The sequence below is a fragment of the Trachemys scripta genome, chromosome 1 (genome assembly GCF_013100865.1).
Source record: "Trachemys scripta elegans isolate TJP31775 chromosome 1, CAS_Tse_1.0, whole genome shotgun sequence".
In the NCBI taxonomy this organism is placed as follows: domain Eukaryota; kingdom Metazoa; phylum Chordata; order Testudines; family Emydidae; genus Trachemys; species Trachemys scripta.
The window spans coordinates 124,976,010-124,999,107 of record NC_048298.1 but is presented as its reverse complement, the minus strand read 5'-3'; the positions used below and the strand labels follow the sequence as shown (position 1 = coordinate 124,999,107).

General features: G+C 39.1%; 1 protein-coding gene across 1 annotated transcript in view; it reads left to right on the top strand.

Annotated features, from left to right (window-relative positions):
* The window catches only part of LRP6 (LDL receptor related protein 6), a 202,185-nt gene that overhangs the window by 103,089 nt on the left and 75,998 nt on the right, over positions 1–23,098 (top strand). Inside the window, exons 4-6 of the mRNA XM_034784364.1 lie at positions 11,043–11,239; positions 12,037–12,168; positions 21,941–22,337. Of these exons, the coding sequence (XP_034640255.1) occupies positions 11,043–11,239; positions 12,037–12,168; positions 21,941–22,337 (726 nt within the window). The remainder of the gene's footprint in view (positions 1–11,042; positions 11,240–12,036; positions 12,169–21,940; positions 22,338–23,098) is intronic.

The window sequence follows — 23,098 nt, the reverse complement described above, 5'->3', positions numbered from 1 at the left end:
TTTATTTTTTAAAAAATGTTTTATATCCCCAAAATAACCTTTGCTTTCCCTCTTTGTCAGGTAATTAGAACTGTGCTTGAGCTGTATTGGGGAAGACCTCTGTAAAACACATTTAACTTTCTACATTATTTTTAAAAAGCTTGTGTTACCTTTGCCGAAGAGGAAACCACATGATCCCTGGAGGAATTAGGGTATACTGGGCTGGTTTTTGGTGTTACCACTTCGTTGTTACTGAGCTAGGGTGACCAGGTGTCCAGTTTTCGACCGGAACACCCGGTCAAAAAGGGATCCTGAAGGTTCCAGTCAGCACTGCTGACCAGGCCGTTGACTGTCTGGTTGGTGGCGCCGTGCAGTGGGGCTGGTAGGCTCCCTGCTAGCCTCCGTGCCGTGCGGATCCCGGGAAGCAGCCAGCATGTCCGGTTCCTAACCTTTAGGGCGGCCGGCCGGGGGGGTGCGTGCGATGCCCCACCCGCAGGTGCAGCTCCCATTGGCCGGGGCAGGGGACAAACTAGCGTGCTTAGCAGGCAGCTATTGAGGGGTCGTGACATGTGCCTCTCCCACTGCTGCTGGCCTCCTTCTTCACCTCACACTCCTGAGGCTGGGCTCAAGCTGCGGTGCGTGCCCTGCGGCGAACTGCTGCCTGTCGCCAGCATCCAGAAGTTTGAGATGTGTATCCCCGTCTCTGAGTGCTGGGAATGGGGCTTCACCCTCATCCCCCTCACTGTTCCATCCCGCCTTGTCCCCCACACCTATCCATCCCAGCCCTGTACCCCTTACAGCACACTCCTACCCATCCTCTCCACCTCCCAGAGCTGCCACCCCCAGTCTCTCACCCACCATAGCCCTGCACCCTATTCACCTCCATACGCTGCTGCACTCCCATTATGTCCCTATACGCTCCTGTGCCCCTCACATCCTCATGCACCTGTACCCTTCTGCCTCCCCCTGCATCCCCATCCACCCCACAAACCCCCCACCCCCGTCTCCTTCACTGTGCCCCTTTGTGTAGGGAGGTGCGAGTATTGCCGCATGTGTGTATACCTGTGTGAATAAAATTTGCAGCCTAACTCTTTGCTTTTGCTAGCTTGTGCACAAAAAAATTGATGACATAAAATGTGTGTATTCATTTCATAACAAGTTTTTAAAAGAGAAGGGCAGTCTAAAAGAAATGTTTTCTTAAAAAGTGAATGTTGTTGACTAGTAATTGCAGAAGAGCCAATGTATCATACATTTCTCCCCACCTTTGTCTAGCTACATTATAAACTCTTGGTTGCAGACTCTCTCTTTTTATGTGTATGTCCAGCTCCTACCACCCTGGGGCCCTGATCTTAGTTGGGGTCTCTAGGCATTGAACAACAATTGATATAGTAAATAATGTGGAAGTATATGTGTTAGTGCATGCTAGATTTGTACCCATGACTACACGTGTGTATGTGCATGTAGGTGTGGGAGTCAGTTTCTACAGATGTGTGTGTGTGTGTACAGATGTGCATTTCTGTGGTTATGCTCTATGGATTTGTATTTGGGCTTCAGAAGTGGGCCTTTAATGGACCCATTGCAGCTGTAATAACGTGTGGTTCTAATTCCACAGGTAAAATTACAATAACTTTTTAGTGAACAAAAAACATGGAGCTGGTTACAAAAAATGGGAAGAGGGGAGGGAAACAATCATGAAAACCTTTGTGAAATTTCAGTTTTTTAAAAATTACCCTTTTTGACTATTTTGCTGCCAGCTCTAGCATCCTGTAACAAATTAAACCTGAAACTAGTATAGTACATCTGTCAAAACAATAAATATGCCTGTTTGGGCCTTGCAGTGAAAATGAGTATGTGAGCCAGGGTGGGGGAGAGCAAGCGGTGGAGGGAGGGGGAATGGAGTGAGCAGGGGGCGGGGTCTGAGAGAAGGGGCAGGGCAGTGGGCAGGGCAAGGGTGTTCGGTTTTCTGGCATTAGAAAGTTGGCAACCCTACTATTAGCTTCCCATATTCTGTAGAGCAATGGGGTATACAAACTTTTCCAGTCGCACCCCCCCCCACCATCAATGGAATCTGTCTGTGCCCCCCCTCCATTACTGCACTGCCAACCAGCAGAGCTTGAGTTAAAGGTAGAACTGGAGCTAGAGGAGGAGCTGGGGCTAGAGGCTGAGCTAGTCTGAGAGGGAATGTGGGCAGAGCTGGTTTGGGGGCAGAGTGGGGCTGGAAGTTTGGCGCTCCTTCCCCACCCTCACCCCATGGGGGCTGGCTCGCATCTGGGGCCAGACCGGGGCAGAGGGTGGAGTGGGGCTGGACGCATGGCACTCTCTTCCCGCCACAGGTATAGTTTGGGGATAGAAGGGAGGGGGGGGTGTTGCACCCCTCCCCCAAACTGCAAATCTCGGGCAGGCACAGAATTTGGCCCTCCACATGTGGCCTCGGAGACCTGACTGGAGCTGCCCACCCAATATAGAGGTCAAACTACTCCTATGCTTCTCACCTCTCCTGGGGGATGGCCCAGGCCTGGAGGCAGAGCAAGACTGCGGGGTTAAACGGGGGAGCTGGTCTGGGGGTGGAGTGGGGCTAGAAGCGTGGCTCCAGCCCTACCCGTTCCCTGTGGAGGGCTGGCCCGAGACTTATCGCGTGACACCCGCGCCCTCGCCCCCTGAACATTCCTCCCCCATAATTTGCGGACCACTGTCATAGGATTTAGCTTGGCAGGGCCTGGGATTTTCTTTTAAACTGTTTAATAGGGCACCCACCTACAAGCAAATAGCCCAAAATATCGAGAGTCATGGATATATAACTGACATTTTTTAAGAATTATGGTATAATTAAATTACTTTGTAGACAGATACTGGGGAGATAAGATGGGTGTCTTGTCCAACTTCTGTTGGTGAAAGAGACAAACTTTTGAGCTTACAAAGAACTCTTCTTCGGGTCTGTATACAGACAGAAATAGTCTCTACAAGACAGAGTTTAACTTGTATTATACAAGTCTGTTGCTGTTGTATTTTATTCTATTATGCTTTTCATGTACTAAAAAGAACGATATTTTGGCGTCTTCCCATCTATCACTGATGTAGTAAAATACCTGTACAAAAACTTTTTGTAGGGATTTAAAAAAAACAACCCTGAAAATAATGGAATCTGTGACAAAAATATGGCCCATGAGCATTCATTCAAAACAGATCCAGTATATAGTATCAGAGGTGTAATAACAGGTTTCAGAGTAACAGCCGTGTTAGTCTGTATCCGCAAAAAGAAGAACAGGAGTACTTGTGGCACCTTAGAGACTAACAAATTTATTAGAGCATAAGCTTTCGTGGACTACAGCCCACTTCTTCGGATGCTGTAGTCCACGAAAGCTTATGCTCTAATAAATTTGTTAGTCTCTAAGGTGCCACAAGTACTCCTGTTCTTCTTTTTTTAGAGGTGTAATAGTTTTCAATAGGCTAATAACCAGCAAATGTAGATATGGGCCAGCAGTAACCCCTAAATACAGTGTTCTTGATTACATGGCTAATCAGAAAACTTTTACCTCCAGATTGTAAATTGGATTTCTATTTCTCTAATATTCCACTGTCACTTTAGAGTAATATGGCAAATTTACCTCTTAGCTGTCCAGACACTTATCTTGTTGCAAGCAAGGCCTGACCTGCCTGAAAGGGGTTGGTGTGGGAAAGCCAAACTCTGGCCACGTGGGATTATGAAGGCCCTGTGGTACAAAGGAAGGTGCCTCATCCACACCACGAAACAAGTAAAGTGAAACATTGCAGACCGGTGTTAGCATTTTGAGCTGATAGGGTTTTTTTTCCCCATGTGCGCGTTTGTGTGCTTGTACATCGTTTAATTGGAATACTGCTGAGAGGTTTTTAAAGAAATGTAGCTATGCTGAAATAGTGGAGATTTTTTTGTTTAAATTATTACCTAGGATTTCCTAGTTAGCAGGCCATCAATTTCATTACTTAAATTCCTGGTGTGGAATCCTTTGAGTGGGTAATGAATACTCAGATAAAAGTGGAATGTCCCTGTATGGTGTAAATGAACTAAAATGGTCAGCTTAATTGGCCCATTTCACCCACTGTTGGATAATTGGGTAGGTTATTAAGGATTTGGTAAGGCAGCTCAGTTCAGTGGAAACCCTCAAGTATCCAACTGGGATTTCTACACCATCAGATCAACCCATCTGGACAGAAGATTGCTCCCGCTTCACTCAGTTGACAGACAGGAAAGGTCAAGTGTTGTGCATGAAGAACTATTTCTCACATAAATTGTATTGTAAGATTCCTTGTTTAATATGGGGTGTTTATATGGTATTTTGTTAGCATGTGGCAGTGGTGTGAATAACTTCATTTTTTTTTCCCCTTTCGCTTTTGAAATTCAGTTGCAAAAAACAAAACAATGATAGTTTTACCATCCTGGAACATCTGGAAGATGGTAATATGTACAAAATCTTCATTTGAAAGGTGGAATTAAATGTACATAGGATAATTCTTACTCTCTACCACTGAGATTGGCCCCTACAACATGGAACATGAAGAGAAGAGACTGTAGGGATAAAGACCCTCCATGACTAGTGGACCCAACTACCTTCTGTCCATGTGCTTCGTCTGCTGATATAGAAATGTTGACCAAGATTTTTTAAAAATATTACTGAGTACCTCAGTTTTGGATGCTTCATCATGCAAGTTACCCCTTATTATCTCAGTCTGCAGTTCCATTGTTCAGTTTTTGAGACCTATAGTTTTAGCTCTGTCAGTAGTGTTACTAGACAGCCCCTTATGTTCTGTATTGTGGAAACGATGAACTGAAACAAAATGTTGCTTTAGCTGACTGAAAATTTTTGATTTTTTTTCAGTGTCTATTATACCATGCTGGAAGCCATTAGTGTATACTAATAAGTTCTGTATATAATATGGATAAAAGAATGAAGTTCTTGGTGCTGTGGAGATGGAATATAAACAGCTGAGAGAAATACAATGGCTGAAAGCACCCCATATGTTCTGGATTTATTGAAATACAGTTTTCAGGTAGAATGAGTTTCCTCATTTAATGTAAAGAGGAAATAATGGATTTACTGAGGCATGGAAAGCTTAATTAAAATAAGGAGGTGTGGATGATCCACAGTTTTAGATTTAGTATAATGCGGCATCCTTTGGTCTAATTGTTTGCCCTTTTAAGTTTTGGAAAAATCCCATCTTCATTCTCTGTTTTAGTTTGCACATTTAAAAAAAAAAAAAGGAAAAGGCTGTAAATGTGTTTCATCTTAAATTGAATGCATGTAGTCTGTTCTTGGATTTGGGGGTTGGCAGCAAATTGTACAGGATTTTAGGAAAAAACCAACCTATCAAGAATAGGGTTGTATAACCAGCCTTTTCCTACACATTTACAGTTTGGACTCTATTTTATCATCAGTAAGAAAAATGTTTGTACCCAATACAGTGTCCTAAAAAAACAACAACAACAAAAAACAATCATTCCACAACAGGGCAAGATTTTTGGTTGCTCTTCATATACAATAGGTAAATGCTTGGCCATCAATCTTTTTTTATTCATTCAGTTTGTTTTAAATTTCTTTAGCCACATATAGTAATTTTTTACTCCTTTCTCTTCCTGCTTCCTCACAAAGTATTATATAGGCATCTTAAACAATAGTATAAATGCAAATACATTTAACTTGAACTAAATTTTCTTCAGGCAATAGCAATCTTCTTGGCAAAATCTGTTTTTAATTTTACTGTGTCTCTGATTACCATGCTGATAATATAGTCAGGAAACAGTGAAACATATCACAAGAGAAATTCACCTTGACAGAGGTGTACTTTCTTTTCTCCCACCACTAAAACAGTATATATGGTTTGTAAATGTTTTTAAAGTAAGCTGCCCAGGCTGGATAAAAAGGTGATTAAAAAAAATGATGTTTTTAATTGGACTTTTAAACATTTAAATTAAATACAGGCTTTTTTTTTTAAAATAAACCTATTTACAATTAAATTGGAGAACCTATGGTAAGGCCTAAGCTTACTATAATCTGTTATAGTAATTTTAAAATTTAAATAAAAAAAACATTAAGCAGTACATATTTGCTGCCAAGTGTTAAAGGAAGTCAAACCACTGAGCTGGTGGAAGTCACTGGCTGAGCACTTGGAACCAGTTAGTTGAAGTGCTAAAATGACTTTTAGTAGCAATAGCCTCTTCTGTGGGTTCAGAGAGAATATTTTCTTCATTCCTGCTTATTCAGCTATTTCAGTGCAGTGACTAGACCATTCAAAATTAAAAAACAAATGGGAGTTGAAAAAACAGAAAAGTTTATTTCCTCCACCAATCTGTGAATAAAAACTGGGTTTGAGAAGATGAGATCTAGTTCTAAAATTTTGAAGGACAATGGTGACTAGGAAAAGTCAGTTCAGTTCGTTAACTAGAGATGTTACTTCCTTTCTCAATACATTGATTAGTTTTAAGTGCAAAACATGTTTTGATAAACCTCCTTTATTTACCCAATTAAAATAATTTTAAAATGCTGGTTTTGTACATTTTTAATTGTTTGAATTTCCCTCTGAATAGAGCTTGTCACAAATCATAAGTAAAAAAATTAATCACGTCGTAAATAATAAATGCATCACACTGTTTTCTGAGAATATAAAAATGTAAACATTAAGAATTAGGAAAAATTAAGAATCTGAATATGTGTAAGTTAGACTTTATAATTGCTTTAAATAAATGTCTGTAGATGTGGTAGAACCTTCTGGTTAGCAAAAAGAAAGATTGGATTTACTGTAATGATTATATTTAGTTGAGGATCATCATGTTTTAATGATCACCAACCAATGAAAATTAACCTTCTTTAGGAAAATAACTAAGAAATACAAATGCAAAGCAAGCTTAAAATCAGTGATTCAGATCAGGGTTTCCTGCTTGCTGATTTAAATCATGATTAAAATAGGTGATTTTAATGAATCCACCCTGAAACTACCTCCAGCTTTTGAAGTTTGTGTAGTTACATTTTTCATGTTAATTTTGACTGAACCTCCAGTTATTCTCTTAGAGACATTAAATATTTTATCTGATGATTATGTGTTGATTGAGAAACTTCCATGAGGTCTACAGGGCTAATAAAACTGCCCTCTTATCTCCAACTCTCCCGCTCTTATTTCTGTTGGTATCTGTGACTAGAAGTAGTAATTTGACTATAACACTTGAACTGTAAGCCTTTGAGGGAACTGAATAGCTTGGTAGAATGATAATAGGATATACAGTATCTTGCCTTCACATCACTTGTTCAAATCGGGCATGGGCTGATAATTTAATGATTGAAAGTAGTTGCCACCAGCCAGCTGTCAGATCTTGTCAATCCAGTTACACCAGCTACCTCATAATTGGTGCCCTTGATGGCAGGAAGAACAGGAGTACTTTTGGCACCTTAGAGACTAACAAATTTATTAGAGCATAAGCTTTTGTGGGCTACAGCCCACTTCTTCTTGATGGTAGTCTCACTAGAGGGGTGGAGACCCAATTCCCCTTTTACCCTTAAGTGGGGTTCGTTTGCATCAGTGGTTAAGCACATTGGCAGGACTATTGTGGGAAACTTGCACTGCTGTTACCCATATGCAATAGCTCAATATACAACATCACTCTCAAGTACGGTCACTCTGGCACCTTTCATAATTAGTAAATCAAGATAAAAATTATTTCCTTCCAGTTTCTCCCCTTCTCCCACCAAAACTTTGCAGCCCTTAATGCAGATCATACTTAACAAAATTGCGTTATAGCAGCTAGAGAGGGAGGATTGCTTGTTTTATTTTACTTCTCTGCCTTTCCCTGCTTTCTGTGGTTCCACTCTCCTCCCTCTCCCCCCAAAAAAAAAAAAAAGCTTCAACTGATTAGAATCTAGAGCTGGCAAGGTCTGTTTAGTGGAGCTCAACTTCATTGTTGATGCAAATTATCTAGCTACTCATCAGCAAACTTGCTAATATGGCCCATAGAACATGTTTAGAGAGAATAAAATGCCATTTAGATTAGGTGATTGAAAATGAACTATCACCACATCTCCTAATTGCTGTCCAGAAAACTACATGAATTGGATCATAGAGTTATATTATTACTTAGCTTAATGAAGTACCAGAAACCAGAACCTGTGTACTTAGGTTGAAAGACTTTTTCACCATGACTTGTCCTTTTATCTACAGGAAAAAATAACACACACTTAAGTATAATCACATAACTGATAGAGCAATCAAGTGAAGTAGCTTCCTACTCTTTACGAACTTTTCCAGATAGGGTCAGGCTTGGATAAGGATCACAATTCACTTTATGCATTGCATGTTAATGGTTAGATTTTCAAAAGTGCTCTGCACCCAGCATCTTCCATTGTTCTCAATGACATGTTCTCTTTGAGGGCTCTTGGGGCCTGAGGATGTTTAAAAATCTGGGCACTTTAAATGGGAACTGAGCTCTTTTGAAAAATATGGCTTGAGTTGTAGGTGCACGCTGAGCACTCTTGAAAAATCTGACCTTGAGTGTTCAGACCACTGGGTTTTGGGGGGGACGGGGGCGGGGGGCAGTGAGAGGGTTGGTAATCAGTGAGACCTTGGAATTCTGCTGTTTTTAATTATCATGTGATGTGTTAAAAGACTTGGACAAATTCTGGTCCTGTTGTTATAACCCAGGGGTTGACAACCTTTCAGAAGTGGTGTGCCGAGTCTTCATTTATTCACTCTAATTTAAGGTTTCGCATGCCAATAATACATTTTAACGTTTTTAGAAGGTCAGTTTCTATAAGTCTATAATATATAACTAAACTAAAAGTAAATAAGGTTTTTAAAATGTTTAAGAAGGTTCATTTAAAATTAAATTAAAATGCAGAGCTCCCTGGACCGGTGGCCAGGATTGGGCAGTGTGATTGCCACTGAAAATTAGCTCGCGTGCCATAGGTTGCCTACCCGTGTTATAACCTGTGGCTAATTATGCATACTTGAAAGCTTTTTAATGGCTATTTGGCACATATTTTTTAAAACTCCATTATTCTGGGAGTACCTCGTAGGTCAAGCTTCATTATCACAATGTTGGATTTCAACTGAAAGTTAGATTATAATAGTCTCTCACAATGTGTGAACTTGAGTTTCCTCATTTTAATTAGGTGCTAATATATACCTGTCTGACTCAGATGGAGGCATGTAAAAGAGCAGTTATGATTTGATACTTGAGATCCTATTGCAAAATATAAGGAAATAGAAGATTTTATTTAGTGTGGTGTTAGAACATAAACATGACCATTAAATGAATCAGCTTGTTTTTCTAGCAAATTGAAGAGTAGCAGTTCTTAAAAGACAGTTCATTGATAATTAAATGTGCTAGAGTGAAAGTACTAGAAATTGCAACATCCTTTATCCTAAGAGCCACTGGTCCAGTACAGGTTCATACTTCACAATACTGTCCTGCTGCTTAGCTTTTAACACTGATCAGAAAAGTGAGAGTATTGTTGTCCCTCATTCGGTTGTTGACTCTTTTGTACGAGGGAGTGTATGGATATTTCTCCAAGTTATGCAACTCCTTTCCACTCAAGAAAAGACTTTGAAATGAGGCTGGCTGGTCATTGTACATCTTACAAATCCTGATCCCAAAGAAACTGAGCCTGTATCTCAAGCCCTAATCTTTGGTCAGGAATGTGTCTCCAGAATTCATGGGAAGTGGGGTTCAATAACTATCTTTTAGAATGTCTGCCTTACTATCTGTTAGTCTTTAAGGTGCCACCGGACTCCTTGTTGCCTTACTTTAGTAGTCCTCTTAAGTAAATGCAGTTTGCCAAAATGAGTTTGACCTGTGCCAGCAACTGAATGTCTAGTGGAAATGTATACAGGTCTGTCTCATCTTACGCTGGGGTTACGTTCCGCAGTCAGCGCCTAAAGCGAAAATCGCGTATAGTCAAAATTACATTGAGTGTAGTGGCGGGCAGAATCGCCCACACTACAGAAACAGTATTTAAATTGTTATTTTTCTCTTTTTTGTTTTGTTTTGTTTTTGCCGACCGCGTAAAGCTTAAATCGCACATGTTAAATGCACCTAAGATGCGACAGGCCTGTATACATTTTTGTTAAGTCCCACTTCATTTTCTAAGCAGAAGCTACACACTGACACCAACGAAGGAAGGAAGGAATGGCAAAAACATAGAGGTATTAAAAATTGATAACATTCAGAACAGAACACTGGGTAAAGGGGTATTTGGAAGTCAGCTACAGTGTTTCATGTGTGTGAGGTAGAACAAGCTGCTTAAAAAAAAAAAAAAAAACCCGCAAATTACTCAGTTTGAATCCCATGAGGCCAGATTCATAATGACTGATTTCAACATAGCAGAAACTTGAACATGTTGTCTTCCACAAAGTTTGAATTGCATTTTGGGGATAGGTAAGAACCACATAAAACGGGAAACTGGGATGAGAAGAGATATCATAGCAATGTGGCCAGTAGATGAGATTCTTAATGGCCTTGCTTTTAATAAATATTAAAACAATCTAGTGTAATAAATGATGATAAAAAGAACTCTGGTATTTAAACACTTTGTAATAGTTAAATTTTTGACACTATAGCTATTCTTCTAATGGTTGAAAATAATAGTAAAGCTGGAAGAGGATGGCTGGCCTAGAGGCTTGGTAATAGATCACAAACCCTTGCAGTTCTAAATTTGTGTCAAGGTTGGAATTGACTTGAATTATTTATCAGTAGTTTGGCAAGTGTGAAATGAGTTGGTAATCTCAATATGACTCTAATGTTTGTGCAGCACTTTGAAAAGGTAACTACTCCTTGGCACTTTTATAGTGCTTTGTTAGTAGAGCTATATACCCCTCACAGCTGGCATCTGTTGGCATTCTGGCATCAACGGATTGGCCAATAGAAAGTGAATTGCCCTCCGTTGCTAATGTGCTTTTCCATGGATAAACAAAAGGCTTTGTTCAGCAATGCTATCAATGTAACACCTTTTCATAAATACTACACTACTTAAACATAAAATTAAAAACAAAAGCATACTTTTAATTATATGTGCACATGTGTTTTCCTCCTTGTACCCTATTAGGCAAGCAGTGGTTAAAGGATCCCTTCCACATCCTTTTGCTTTGACTTTGTTTGGGGACACATTGTACTGGACTGACTGGAACACTCATTCTATCTTGGCCTGCAACAAGTACTCTGGGGAGGACCTGCGTGAAATACATTCCAACATTTTCTCTCCCATGGATATCCATGTTTTCAGCCAACAGAGGCAGCCAAATGGTAAGGAGTCTTGCTTTCTTTTCTAGCCGCAGGTTGGAACTGATCTGTAAAAGTCTGATATGCCTTTCTGTTTGGAGACAGGAGGAAATTGCGAGGGAGCTGGATGGCTCCATTTGCTTTATGATGCAACAGTTTCCAAAGCAGGGGATTTAGGAATAGACCCAAAGGGACACTGAATATTCTTTACGTTGTTCTTTAACATTAATAAAACATCTCACCCCTCCTCCTCCTCCTCTTGCCAGCCATAGTGATGCTGTGCAGCATTCCTTTTTATTTATTTATTTTTAAGGGGGCCATGTGCTGGAGATTTAAGCAATAGGGGACTTGTATTTTTTCTCTCTCTTGAGCATTACCTGAGAAGTCCATGTTCCTGAATGGAAACTATTGTTAATGTGGCTAATGGTGTTAAACACGACTAGCTCTGTAGGATAGCCGCCATCTTAACCTTTTAATGAATTTATCTTGCTTGCATTTTGTATTTTTGTACATGCTGCTGCTTGTTTTGGTGCTGAGTAGTTTGTGAAACTGATAAGAGCACAGATGAAACACGAATCCTATGTAGAGCCAAATGCACATTTTCAAGAAAGGAAATACGCAATGTCTTCGCAGTTGGGTACAATAATTACCCACTCTTAATGCTTTGAATTAACTTTTACTTGTTCTGTGTTTATTATTTCCTCCTTTATCCACTTTCCTATCACAGACTCTTACAACTCAAAAAGCCTTATGCCTCCTGACACATGAGATGAGGTAATTTATTATTAAAAACATTAATCTGTGTGATTTATATTCAACAGCTACAAACCCATGTGGAAGTAATAATGGTGGCTGCTCCCACTTGTGTTTGATGTCTCCTATCAAGCCTTCTTATCAGTGTGCTTGTCCCACTGGTGTGAAACTCCTTGAGAATGGAAAGACCTGCAAAGATGGTAGGATTTGTTTTTGAAAGATTATTTAGGAATAAACTTTACGTAGTTTCTGCAAGAAAGGTGTTTGTCCATTTCATTTGATAATGTGTATGAAGGGGCTCATGAGTTGGAAATATTATTATGGGAAATAGTATGATGGAATGATTTATGCTTTTCCAGTACAGATATAAATTATAGGGAATGTTCCCTGAAGACTTGCATATGCCTGGAAAATTTCTAATTGTGTTCTATTAATAGGCTCATCTCTCTATTTTTTTTTTTTAAAAGAGAAGGCATGGTCTCATGGCTAAAGAATAGGTACTGGAGACAAAATATTTGGGGTGTAGTCCCACCACTGCCACTGGTTGACTGTGTGGCTTTGGGCAAGCATTTTGAGCCTTGGTTTTCTCATCTCTAAAAAGGGAGGTAACAGCTACCTCGTATATTGCTTCTTAGGGCAGATCTACACCTAAACCGCTCCATAGGCACAGCTGCACCACTGTAGCGCTTAAGTGAAGACACTCCTATGCTGATGGGTGAGCTTCTCCCATAGTATAGTTAATCCACCTCCCTGAGAGGTGGCAGCTACATTGACGGAGAAGCTCTCCCACCAACATAGCCCTGTGTACACCAGGGGTTAGGTTGGAATAACTCTGTCGCTCAGGGGTATGGACTTTTCACACCCCTGAGCAACATAGTTATACCGATATAAGTCTGTTGTGTAGACCTGGCCTCAATTAATTAATGTCTGTAAAGCACTTCTGTTATTGTACATTAAATATTTTCATCCCTTCTTGATTAGTGACATCCAACAAATTAAAATATCTCTTTAATGCTGCTACTTATCCTACCCTATGCATACCTAACATCATAGGCTGAAACTTTCAAACTCGTGTGCCGAAAGTTAAGCACCTGAATTTATATTTAGGCACTAAAATAAAAGTGGCATTATTTGCAGAGGTATTGAGCATCCAGAGGTCTAGCTGACTTGTTTGGGAAATATGACTGATCAACATCCCTCCCTGAAAATCAAGCAATGTTTACTGAAGTGCCTAAGTATAGATTCAGGTGCCTAACTTTAGGCACTCAAGTTTGAAAATCTAAATAAATTTAACATTGGATCGGATTGCTTTAATGATCCTGATGTCAAACAGCTGAAGAATAAGTATCAGGATCAAATTAACTTTTGTAAAACAAAGAGCCTTTTTTCATGCAGGCTCTCTCGCCTGAAAAGGAAGCAAGAGGGGGGAAAAAACCCATACAATGATACAGGCAGAATTAATTTTAAATAGAATAATTTTATTAACGTACTTTATACGAATACCCTTTTATATTTAATTTAAGACATTTTCTAGGATTTGTAGCTGCTCTTCAGTGTTTCCTCTTCTCTCATCCTATTTCACTCCTTCTCCTGATTGTTTAACATGGCTAGATGTGTCTGTGAGAACCTTATTAAAATAAATTGCCTCTTATACATAGAAGAGCAAAAAAGCATAAAGATTCCAAAGCAGCCTTGCAAAATTGTCATGAGGAATTGCCAGCCCATGCAAAAAATGTACTTACCCATCCTTACCATGATGAACAAGGTAATGATGATTTTATTGCCTGTCAAATAAATTATCTGAGGCAAGTGTACGAAGAGAATTTATTTTCATAAATAAAAATCTCATATAATGATTTAAACTCTGTTATTGGAATCGGGTATTCACACCCATACATTTATCAGCTTATTTCTTTGCCTGGTTCATAATGAGTCAATTTTTACTCAGTTCTCTCCATAAGAACATGAGACACTGAACCATTAGTGTGCTCCTGTTCAGACATACAGCATAGTTCTTCATATCAGTGGTTTTATTTACTAAGAATCACTTTAAAGCATTGTGCTAGTAATATGTAGAGTATGTGCAGCAGAGACACTTGGATGATCATATTGATATCAAGTTGTGTGTCCCTCTGTTCTCTGCCTGTGGCACACAATAATTTAGTTTCCTGAGGGCTATAATACTTTGGTCTAAATATGGTTGTTTGGTGTGGAGGTGGCTGGATGGTATTTTGTGGCCTCTGATATACAGGAGATCAGGTGAGATGATCCGGTGGTCACTCTGGTCTTAAACTCTGACTCTGCCTGTTTATGCTCTCTGAATCTTCCAAAATAATGGGCCCACCTTTTAAGAGGTAGAATGGAAATTAAAAATGGAAAATCCATTTCCTTGGTCAATATGTGCTGTATACCCCTCTGCTAAACAGGATTAGAGTAGTCCGTGCAAAACAAAGTAAAAATGTATACACCTCAAGCCTCGTTTCACATTCTAGGACGTCAAGCTGTGCTGAGCTAATGCCCCAGTATGCATCATACTGGTAAATCACAGCTGGTAAGAGACTTTTGCTGGGGGAGGATAAGACCAAAGGGATATAGGGAAGGCCTGTGTGTTGGGTATGGTCCAGCTTTCAAAGTTGTTATGCTTTGCTCAGAGATTATATAATAATAAAAAGGTATCTTTGACGATCGTGCGCTTTCTTTGAGGTGGGGAAGGTGACAGAGACTTGGGGTTGCTGTGGGTGAGGGAGACAGGACTTTCCTGAGCCCTACAGGGCCAGCTCCAAGTGGCCGCCGATTGCTTTGGTAGTTGTGAAATGTTAAAATTGTGAATTTTGCGGGGTATCACAGTTAAAAAGAGCAGGCCAGCAGGATTCCCAAGGATCTAAAAGAAGTAAATCTGTTCTTGTTTGTGTAGACTTCCTCTTTTAGGCTGCTTACTGATATTAGTGAAATAAATTGATTTTCCATTTTTACTCTGCAGTTGGCCTGTTAAATGTCTGTCATGGAAAGAGTGAAACTGAACACGGTGAATTAAAAAAATCAATTTCCCCCTGTGAGCCAGATCCATTCAGTAAATTTCAGTTGTGCTGAAAGAACCAAGAAAAAGCTGAATAATTACATTTCAAAACCTCGGCTGAAACTTTAACATTTTTGACTTTGCTGGGGAAAAAAGATGATTTCCAGTTAAAGAGTAGTGAAAATGAAGAGAGAGACAATGCTTCTTTCTTTCAAGGCAATTTTATCTTCTAGTGGTGATCTGAGCAAGAATCATGATAATTCCAAAACTAAATAATAAATTGTTTCATACTGAAAGGAATACCTCTGAGAAGCAGAGATCCTTATTTGTCTGGTATGTTAGATTAGCGCGCTGGCCAGAAGGAAAAGATCTGGAGGGTGAGTATTGTGTGCATGTTTGCAATGATTTGGCATTGACAAATGATCCTTGCAGCCAAAGGTGAGGCTGGCTGACCCTCGTTGAGCAGTTTCCATGACAACTAGCATTTTTGAATAGTCTCAGTTTATAGCAAAGTGTTTTTTCTAGTGGTTTTTTTTTTTTTTTTAATTGCACCTTAGAGGAACTTCATTTTTTTCTGACTATTCAGAACAATACCTTTTCTTTTTTCCCCCCTTTCCTGTTTTGGGTAGATTCCATAAACTTCTCTCCAGAGTCTTTTAGGAAGGGTTGATGTATGAGCTGGGATAAAGTTAGTTATTCTCCTCATGACTAATAACACTTTTAATTTCCACTCCCCTTCCAAAAGAAAACAGTTATCTAATTGGGACTTTGGCTTACTTCTAGTGCTAACACTCCTCCAAAATCTGGGTGAAACTTCAAAAATCCCCATTACTCAAAGAATAGAGAGGGAGAATGACCAGTTTGCCCGCCAGCAATTCCTCACTTGATATGTCCAAGGCTTACAGAGCTATTTTGAGCATGCAACTGCTATACCCAGTACTTTACCTACACTGTCATTGTACTAGTGATACTTTAGCTTGCTGTTCTGTAAAGCACTTTGGGGTGTTTTTCAGTATGACATGCACCATATGAACCTAATTCTGTTGACACTCTGGCTATATATATGCTGTTTATACAAGCTGTTTGACATTTCATTTTTTTAATGGTAAAATTTGAGTTTGTTTTAGAGGCCTACTGCATTCTTGTTGATCTTGGGAAGATCTCTCCTTTCATTTGCTTGCATTCTGTGCCCTTACGTGCACTAGACTTTTTCTTATAATTTCCCACTTTTTCTTCCACTAGTACAGTTTAATTGTTGGCACTTGGAAAGGAATGAACACTGCAGTAGTTGCTTTCACTTAGTGAGGAGACATAACATTTTTCTAATGTAGCATTGTAAAAAAAAATATTTTTAAGTGTGAACCTTGCTTTGGTCTTCCTGTTCACTGTCAAGAAGAGACATTCTTTATCCCATCCATATCTAGCAACCGTCTGTCTGTCTGGCTTTCTTTCCAGAACTCTGTATTTCCTGTTGCAGTGTAAGACTACCGCTTGGGGAAAAAAACTCCTAAATTCTCTGCCTCCACAGCCTGTAAAGCCTGAATCCAGATTTCCATATATATGTATATCAAGAATCTTAACTTTAAAATTGTTCCTTTTCCCACCTCCCTTTAAACGAGAGAGAAATTTGCCTTTGATTTCTGGACACTTGTCCTTTTCCTCTGCAAATTCAAGGCTGTTGTCATTTAGAAGAGAAATCTTCTCTCTCTCTTCTCTCTTCCTGTAGTAGCAGGGGCAGACTGACAGCAACTGATACAACAATGGGTGGGATAAAAATCAAGGGAAAGATTTTTCGGAGCAGGAAGTTGAATCAAATATGTAATAACTGTATTGAGAACTTATTCATTACTTATGCTTGATAAGCCACAGAGAGACAATTAGACTTGTGCTAGGCCTGGGTCTTGTTATTTATATAGTCCTGGACCAATACCAAAAAAACACTGTTGGCCTGAGGGACCAACAATGGTTTTAAAGTAAAATAATGTACAGATCACCAGGGCAAGAAGCAGATGCTTTGTTTATATCATTGTAAAGCTGGAATTCATTGTAAAGCTTGGCAGGTCATGACACACTTGACTTTAAAGTTATGTCATTGCAAGTATCAGCTTGCTTCGTCCCATTCTTTCCCAGATCTCTCCCCCACCCCATGTGTTTAAATTAGACTTGATTATTAGTAATGACTTTCTAGAGAAATATTAGGAGTAGTAGAACTAACACAATGCACTGCAAGCTTGCAAAGCCAGCTTTAAAACTGCTTAATAAAAGTAGGCTAAAGTTTTCAAACATGGGTGCCCTAGAGTAATGCTTCCATATTTAGACACCTAAATAAGTGGCTTGACTTCTCAAAAAGTACTGAGCACCCAGTGAGTTCCCACGAACACCTAACTTTTATTTATTTATATATATATATATATATATATATATATATAAATAAAATATTTAAATCATAGAATAGGGTTGGAAGGGACCTCAGGAGGTCATCTAGTCCAGCCCCCTGCTCAGAGCAGGACCAATCCCCAGATAGTTTTTTGCCCCAGATCCCTAAATGGCCCCCTCAAGGATTGAATTTACAACACTGTGTTTAGCAGGCCAATGCTCAAACCAGTGAGTTATCTCTCCCCCCCCCAATGGTTGTCTTGGTCTCCAACTTTAATCATGTATAAACTATTGGGTGCTAAAATTCTCATAAATTGTGTGGGAGATCAGCAAGATGGTAATCAGAGGACCTGATTTTAAAAACCTGCCCTTTTAATTTATAGCACTACTTCAGTATTTTTGGTGTACTGTTAAATGCTAACTTTAAATATAGTTCCGTAACACTTGAATTAAAAAAGTACATTACATTTGGTAGCTCCTGTGTGTTCCCCTGCCCCACTGAAGTCCTAGAGGCATTTGAATCCATTGGTGGTGGGGGGGTTTTGAGCCATTTTGTAAATTCATAAGGAGTTACAGTGCCCAAATAAATGATGACCTGAACCCTGTACACTGGCATGCACAAACTTGAAATACTCTTTCCTGCATTTTTTCCTCTTAAGTATGCGTATACTGTATGATTTTTCCTGTATTGTTCACCAGTGGAGGCAGAAGCTTCTTGGTTTTGGTTTTAGTTTTAATCTTGTACCAAAGCGAAACAAAAACACACAAATTTTAAGTTAAACTTCATTACCGTGTCAAAGGACAAAAGTTACAAGCCGCCACTATCCTGAGTAGTTATCTTGGAAAACTGATAGTGTATGTACAGAGTCTTGAAGCTGAACTTCAGTTGTGTGTGTGTTTGTTTTTAAATGATCTCTGGAATTGGAATTAGCAAAATACTGAGATTTAAAAACCTCAGGTCTTAAGCAACCTACATGTCTTGCATATTCCTGTGAACATAGTCATCACAATCCAATGTTATATGAGGCTTTTCAATTGATGTTTTGTACAAGTTTGTCTAGATTTTAGTTTTGAGTCCTCCCTTGTTTGTTCCTTGATGATGATCACGGTGGTGATGTGTGGCCCGTGGTCATCCTATAGATATTCCAACCTCTGAGATTTACTACTTTTGGTATTAATCAGGACAAGGAGAGCCTGATGAGGTCATCTGAAGTGATATTGCTTCAACCTAAACTTCTGATGAGGTGCTTCTCTGCTAATCAATTCCCATTTTCCTAACAGAATGGCTTTCAAAGGCGATATAACTAGCCAGATAAGTTGTCTATTTACGGAGGTGTGGATAATCACTTTAAAGTACGTTTTTAACTTTTTATTGCTTGATTGGCCATGTTTTTGCGGGGTTGGTTTTGTCTGATGAGTGGAATGTTTGCTATGCTCCTAGATAAAGACCATGAAATGCTTAGCTCAAAGATCCGGTGTGCAACACAGGTTAACTGAAAGCCAATTATCTCCTGATATTGAATGAGGTCTTAAAGACACGGGTCCTAGAGACACAGGTATGTCTACACTTAAAATGCTACGGCAGCACATCTGCAACACACAGTGTAGACAATACTTCCATTGATGGGAGGGGTTCTTCTGCTGGCATTGGTAATTCTCCTCCCCAAAAGGCAGTAGCTTGGCCAACAGACAAATTCTTCCATAGACCTAGCACTGTCTACACCAGGGGTTAGGTCGGTATGTTTGTGTCTCTCGGGGGTGTGGATTTTTCACACTCCTGAGAGATATAGCTATGCCGTTGTATGTTCTCCAATGGAGACCAGCCTGCAGTCTGTTTGACTAAACAAAATTCTTCTGTTTTCTTTTGTTAATGCTGTGTTGAAATGGAGCTTATTTGGAAACAATCAGGTGGTCAGTTTGTCAATTTTAAGGGTTAATTTCAGCACAGACAGTACTTTACTCAGCTGAAGTCTTTCTGGCAAACTAGCAGTAGTCCTTCGAAACTTTCAGCCATGTGCAAGAAAGTTTTTTTTAAAGTTACATATTAAAATTACTATCTGAAATACTTCATATGACCTCTTTTGATCATCTGCAAACCTGATGGTAATGCATTCCTACCACTTTAACTGCAGTAGATGATGATGATGATGAAGATAAAGATTAATCAGTGATTCCAAAATCATATTTCTACAATTTAGGTCAAAAGGAAGCTTGGATAAAAGGTGATGTAGATTCTGATGAGGATGTATTGGAGAATCATTAGTTAGTTGACTATGAATAGTTGAGGTAGTTGGTGGCAAATTGATTACTTGTGCATCTATTACTGCATATATGATGATTCAATGTGAGTATGTTTTGACCTTGACATTGAATCAAGATTTTATTTATTTATTCATTTATTTATTTTTGTGGATATGGTATGTTAATAGACTTCTGTGACAAGGTTGCTTACTTTTTTTGAACTTTTGTAAGCATGAGACTCCTAGTGTCTGTCTACACACCAATTAAACACTCGCAGCTGGCCTATGTCAGCTGACTTGGGCTCAGGCTTTCGAGCTGTTTAATTGCAGTGTAGATGTTTGGGCTCCGGCTGGAGCATGGGTTCCAGAACCTGTGACGGGGGAGGGTCCCAGAACCTGGGCACCAGCCTGTGCCCGGACATCTACACTACACTTTTATAGCCTCACAACCCGAGCTTGAGTCAGCTGACATGGGCCTGCCGCAAGTGTTTAATTGCTGCGTAGCATACCCTTGTCACCCTGGTATGTTTTTCTTTTGTTTAAGTTGCATGTTAAAGTTTAAAGAATGCATAAAAATATAGTTGCGGGATGGGGAAAACCTGCATTGGATAATGCATAAAAGAAGAGTTTTTCACTAGCTAAATAGCTGAAAAATGTATACATATATTTCTAAATGAGAATGCGATGGTTCAGGATGGAGAATAACAGGTCTTTTTAGTCCATTCTTAAGAAAGAACACTTGTATTAATGTTCTATACTTTACTTGTTCAAAATCACCATCTTCTTTAGCAGTGTTTCTCAACCATTTTGAGCTGATGACCCTCTTTGGACTTAAAGCGGGGGGGAAGTGTGACCCCCCACCAGCGCCAACTAGAAGAACTTGCAGCCCCCTACCTTAAGCTCAGGGCTTTGGGCTTCAGACACTGCAACATGTACATTGGCTTTCTGGGGCCCCAAGCAATTCCTCTGCTTTCTACCCCCTAAAGCCAGCCCTGCTTGTGATCCTCTTAAACCCATCCAGTGACTCCTTACCAAATAGATACACCAACTTAACTGAAATTGGGTGAGGTGATTTATCTTAAATAAAAATGAAATTTATTGGCATAGGATAAAAAAAATATTTAAAACCCTGCAAAATAAATTATAATTGAAAATAAAAATCTGTTCAGATACAATGACAAATTCACCACTAGGTGAACAAACAGCTTGTGCTGTGCTCTATGGAAATATCATCTACAGCATAAATGAACAGATTTTTTTCCCCTCTGTAAATCTAAAGACTGTAAAGGCATCAGTACACTTTATTTCAGCATGACTTTGTAAGCCTTTGTAGTAGTGGTCTTCACATCTTGATATAGACTTCTTTCATTAGATGTGTTAATGAAGAGTTCATCTGGCTTAATATGAGTGAATCCCAGCAATATAATGCATTTCCCCCTGTTAAACAAGCAAGGTTGATTGACACAAATTTTTCACAGGAAGGTCAGTCTCATTGTTTTATATTAGCTTCTTGTTTCATAGGTATTTCACTGTTTAAACACACTTTTTTTTTAATGAAAGATTTTTCCCTATTTCCACCAGATATTTTATCTAGGAGAGGGTAGCCAACTGGTGGTTCCAATATAGTCACAACAGACTTGTCGATTTGCTTTCAGAGCTTTCTTTTTCTCTGTCTCTGTCTCTGTCTCTGTCTCTCAGTCTTGGAAGAATTCAATTTTTATTGAGAAATATTGGTAAATATTGATTTTACCATACACACACACAGATGAAAAAGTATTTCCATTGATAATTAAAATTTACAGATAGAATAAGGAAAATGCTGCTTGAGAGTTTATTAATTTGATTTAAGGATATTTTACCTTGTATATTTTGACGTGATGTTGACAATTTGTATTGTAACAGTTATAAAGCTTTTATTTTTTGAATCTCAACATCTGTCATTAAATAACTATCTGACCCTCCTTTAATTTTCCACAGCTTTGAAAATGTAAATCGATAACAATCTTTAAAAAATCTTAAAAGTAAACAGGTATTAGTTGGACCAAAAGAGCAGTATTCATCAAAATTTTCTTAATGTCATGCAGATTTTAATGGTCCATTTCTACAGAAAGGAACTTCAAATGTCCTGGGAATCATTCAGCATTGGATCCAAAATTCACACTGAAGAATTTTGAGCTAGATTCTCAAGTGGTGCAGATCAATCTGCATAGTACCACTGAAGTCAATGGGGCCACACTAATTTGCACCAGCTGAGAATCTTGCTCAGAATCTACATATTTATCATGTGGGATTTTTGAGTTAAGGATATTTTTTTTGTTTGTTTGGTTTTGGTATATTCAGGTGCCACCGAGTTACTGCTCCTAGCCCGCAGGACGGACTTGAGGCGCATTTCCTTGGATACCCCGGATTTTACAGACATTGTCTTGCAGCTGGAGGACATCCGTCATGCCATTGCTATTGACTATGATCCCGTGGAAGGATACATCTACTGGACTGATGATGAGGTGAGGGCCATTCGCCGCTCTTTCATAGATGGATCAGCTAGTCAGTTCGTTGTCACAGCTCAGATTGCACATCCCGATGGCATTGCTGTGGACTGGGTTGCCCGAAACCTTTATTGGACAGACACCGGTACTGACCGCATAGAGGTGACAAGACTTAACGGGACTATGAGAAAGATCTTGATATCAGAAGACTTGGAAGAACCGAGAGCAATCGTATTGGATCCCATGGTTGGGTAAGGAACTGTTTATAAGTGTTTTAGAAAGTTGTATCGTTCAGAAATGTAATGTGGACCCTTTAACAATGGCAGAGATTCATTGTAGCACGCTGATGCCAAATACACTATGGTCTCTTTAAAAGGCAAACAAAAAATATAAACCCTAGTGATCTTTCTAATGGGGTTCAGGCCTGTCTATATTGAAGAGTATAAATAATACCAATTTTTTAATCATGATATTAACTCAAACTTTCACTCATCTGACTTCTAACTGTAACATTATTTGGGCTATGCAGATGTACATACACTGCTTTGAAAATTTAAGAACAAATGATCTTTAATTCCATTTGATTTGCAGGAGGTCTTACGTTTCCAAAGCTAAAATTCATTAGTTTTTTTTTTTTTCAACCTCTTCCTCCTATTTTTTTTTCCTGTTTCTCGTTTTGCAATTTCTCAAAATTACTAAATAGATTACATCAGAACTTAGTGTCAGTTCTGGTTTAACACTGTGTTTGTACATCTCAAGCTGAAAAAGATTTTAAAAAAGTCAACCCTGTCCCCAAATATAAAACATAAACAAAAAATTAGTAAAATAGGAACTGATGTCTATATGTACATGCATGTAGATAGTGGAACGTGAATATTACATATACTCTGTTTGCTTGAAATTAAAAAATCTGGATTATCTGAAAGTTAACAAATGGGGATGAATAAACTACTTCCACTTATTGATTAATTACTGGTCCCCTTTATTTCTTTCTGGTCTTTGCCCATGTTTC